Consider the following 2632-nt stretch of genomic DNA (forward strand, 5'->3'; position numbering starts at 1 on the left):
ATGAATAGTTTTCTCTCCAACAAATCTTTTGTTTTTGCCTGTCTATTTGATGCGCGATACTTCACTATTCCTGCAAATTAACTTATTAGCTAACAACTTTCCACTCCGCAATATAATATTACCTTTTCCACTATGAACGATTAACTATTTTCTCCTACCGACTTATATTCAGTTTATTTATTAACGTCCACTAACAATCTCAAATTTTATAATTCACTTTTTTCACCACCTTTATTGTTTTCATTTACAGATTTCATTTACTCTCTACCTCTTTGCTTTCCCACAGACATCGACAGTTCATCTACGGATTATATGACTCGCAGGTGCAGCTACATCTTCGCGCAAGTAGTGTTGTCAGTTAGCTGCACTCTGTCGTCATCGGTGCCTCAACAGCCCCTCCCGTAACATTGGCGAAGGGTCCTTTCCGTAGCTATGATTACGATTCCGCACTTCAGGCACCGCCAGCTTAGCCACCGGTCGTCGGTAGACTCCTTTCGCTGTCCGTACCACCGCTTGCCTGATTCTGCCATCCACACCTCGCTTCACTTCTTCAACAATCGCTCGTACCCAGCATTTTCGGTTATCGTCGTCAGCCATGAACACCACCTCACCTACTTCTAACGCAGGCCGCTCGCTGTGCCACTTCGTACGCCGATTGATATGTGGCAGGTATTCGACCAGCCATCGCTTCCACAGCCGATCAGCTAGCACCTGCGACCTCTTGTGGCTGTTCCTTAACGCCTCCGCTTCATCGCTGGCTGGAACACAGCCTTCCTTCTCTCCCACCGGAAGACCCTTAAGAAAGTGGTTTGGCGTTATCGATCCGCCGTTTCCTGGGTCCTGAGGGATATAAGTCAATGGCCGAGAATTGACCATATCCTCTGCCTCAGCCAATGTCGTCAACAATACTTCGTCGGTCAGTCTACGTCCGTCGTCTAACACCTCCATCGCCTCCTTAACCGACCGCACCAATCTCTCCCATACGCCCCCAAAATGGGGCGCCGAGGGTGGGTTGAAATTCCACCGTGTCCGGGAACTTGTCAACGCTTGCGAACAGTCGGTTTCTATTTTCTTCACTATCTCCTTGCTTGCACCCACGAAATTCGTCCCGTTATCGGAAAAGTATTCGATCGGAACTCCTCGCCGGCAGACAAACCTCCGGATAGCCATCAGGCATGCCTGCGTGGGCAAGCTGTGGACTAGTTCCAGATGGATGGCTCTTGTTCCTAAACAGGTGAATAACGCACACCAACGCTTCTCGGTGCGCCGTCCCACAACGACGTTGATAGGACCGAAGAAGTCCACTCCTGTGTAGCTGAATGGACGGATGAACGGAGTTGTCCGTTGTACTGGAAGTGGTGCCATCCTCGGAACCATCGGCTTACATTTGTGCACCTTGCACCAAACGCATTCTCGTGCTACTTTGTCGAGCTCTCTGCGAACAGCTGGGATATAAAACCTTTGCCTTAGCTCGTTTACTACAGTCTCCTTATTGGCATGGCCAAACAGCTGATGATAGTGCTCGATTATCTTGATCGTCACCGGATGGCCTCTTGGTAGAATGACCGGAAACCGCAACTCGAACGGAACAAACTCACCCTCTTGTAATCTGCCGTCCATCCGCAACACATTATCTTCATCCAGCACCGGAGACAACTTGAACAGCGGACTGGATTTCTCAAGTTCACCGACCCTTCCTTCTCTGCACTTGCGTAGGACCGTTACCTCATCGACAAATGCTTCTTCCTGCGCCATTCTCCACAGTAGACATTCTGCGGCCTGGTACTCTTCCCTCGAAAACGATCGCTCTATACACCGCACTGTAACCGCTACCACTCGCCGATTGTTACCAACTGCCGCGTCGGTTGGTAGTACCTCGATCGGCAAATCTTGTTGTTTTCGCCGGATGTTGGAAATGAACCGAAGAACATTGGCGATGATGCGGACCGTAATGGTCCACTTTGAAATCCTGGTGCAATCGATCAATCCGCTTGCTTCCTCAGCTCGATGAAACAGGAAGCTAGCCCGAAGCTCATCAACCACGTTCGGCCGAGGTGGCTCCGGGCTTGGCCACTTGCCTTCCGCCTCTAACAAAAACTTTGGTCCAGTGAACCACGCGCTGGTGGACTCTATCTTCAATCCCGCCTTCCACTTCGTCAAGTCGTCTGCTATGTTTAGTTTCGTACGAACCCAACGCCATTCCATGGGGCTCGTTCTGCTTAAAATTTCGCCGATTCTGTATGCGACGAATACTTTGTACCGGCGGTGATCTGACACAATCCAGGAATACACCGTGCTCGAATCTGTCCAGAACTGAACGCGCTTCACCGTCAAACTATGGTTCGCTCTAATCGTCTCGGCCATTCTCGCTCCTAGAACCGCCGCCATGAGTTCCAGACGTGGGGTTGAATACGCTCGCAGAGGTGCTACTTTCGATTTGGCTTGCACCAGGGAACATCGTGGAGCTCCATCGACTATCATACGAAAATATGCCACACAGCCGTACGCCCCTTCGCTGGCATCTACGAAGACATGTAGAATCGTAATCCAATGAACCGCCACCAAATAGTGACGGGTCCTGTCCATCTCTGCCACTTCCTGAGACAATCGACGTCGAACACTTCATCCCAAT

General features: G+C 50.3%; 1 protein-coding gene across 1 annotated transcript; it reads right to left on the reverse strand.

Moving 5' to 3' along the window:
* Positions 1-375: 375 nt before the first annotated feature.
* Positions 376-2364, reverse strand: LOC134205989 (uncharacterized). The gene has a single exon (XM_062681682.1). The coding sequence runs from the start codon at positions 2362-2364 to the stop codon at positions 376-378; it is 1989 nt and encodes a 662-aa protein (XP_062537666.1).
* Between the last annotated feature and the right edge of the window lie 268 nt (positions 2365-2632).

This window comes from Armigeres subalbatus, chromosome 1, assembly GCF_024139115.2.
Source record: "Armigeres subalbatus isolate Guangzhou_Male chromosome 1, GZ_Asu_2, whole genome shotgun sequence".
NCBI classification, from domain to species: domain Eukaryota; kingdom Metazoa; phylum Arthropoda; class Insecta; order Diptera; family Culicidae; genus Armigeres; species Armigeres subalbatus.

Bases quoted from the DNA above. Each gene is read 5' to 3' on its own strand.
- LOC134205989 (XM_062681682.1), bottom strand. From the start codon at position 2,364: ATGGCCGAGACGATTAGAGCGAACCATAGTTTGACGGTGAAGCGCGTT.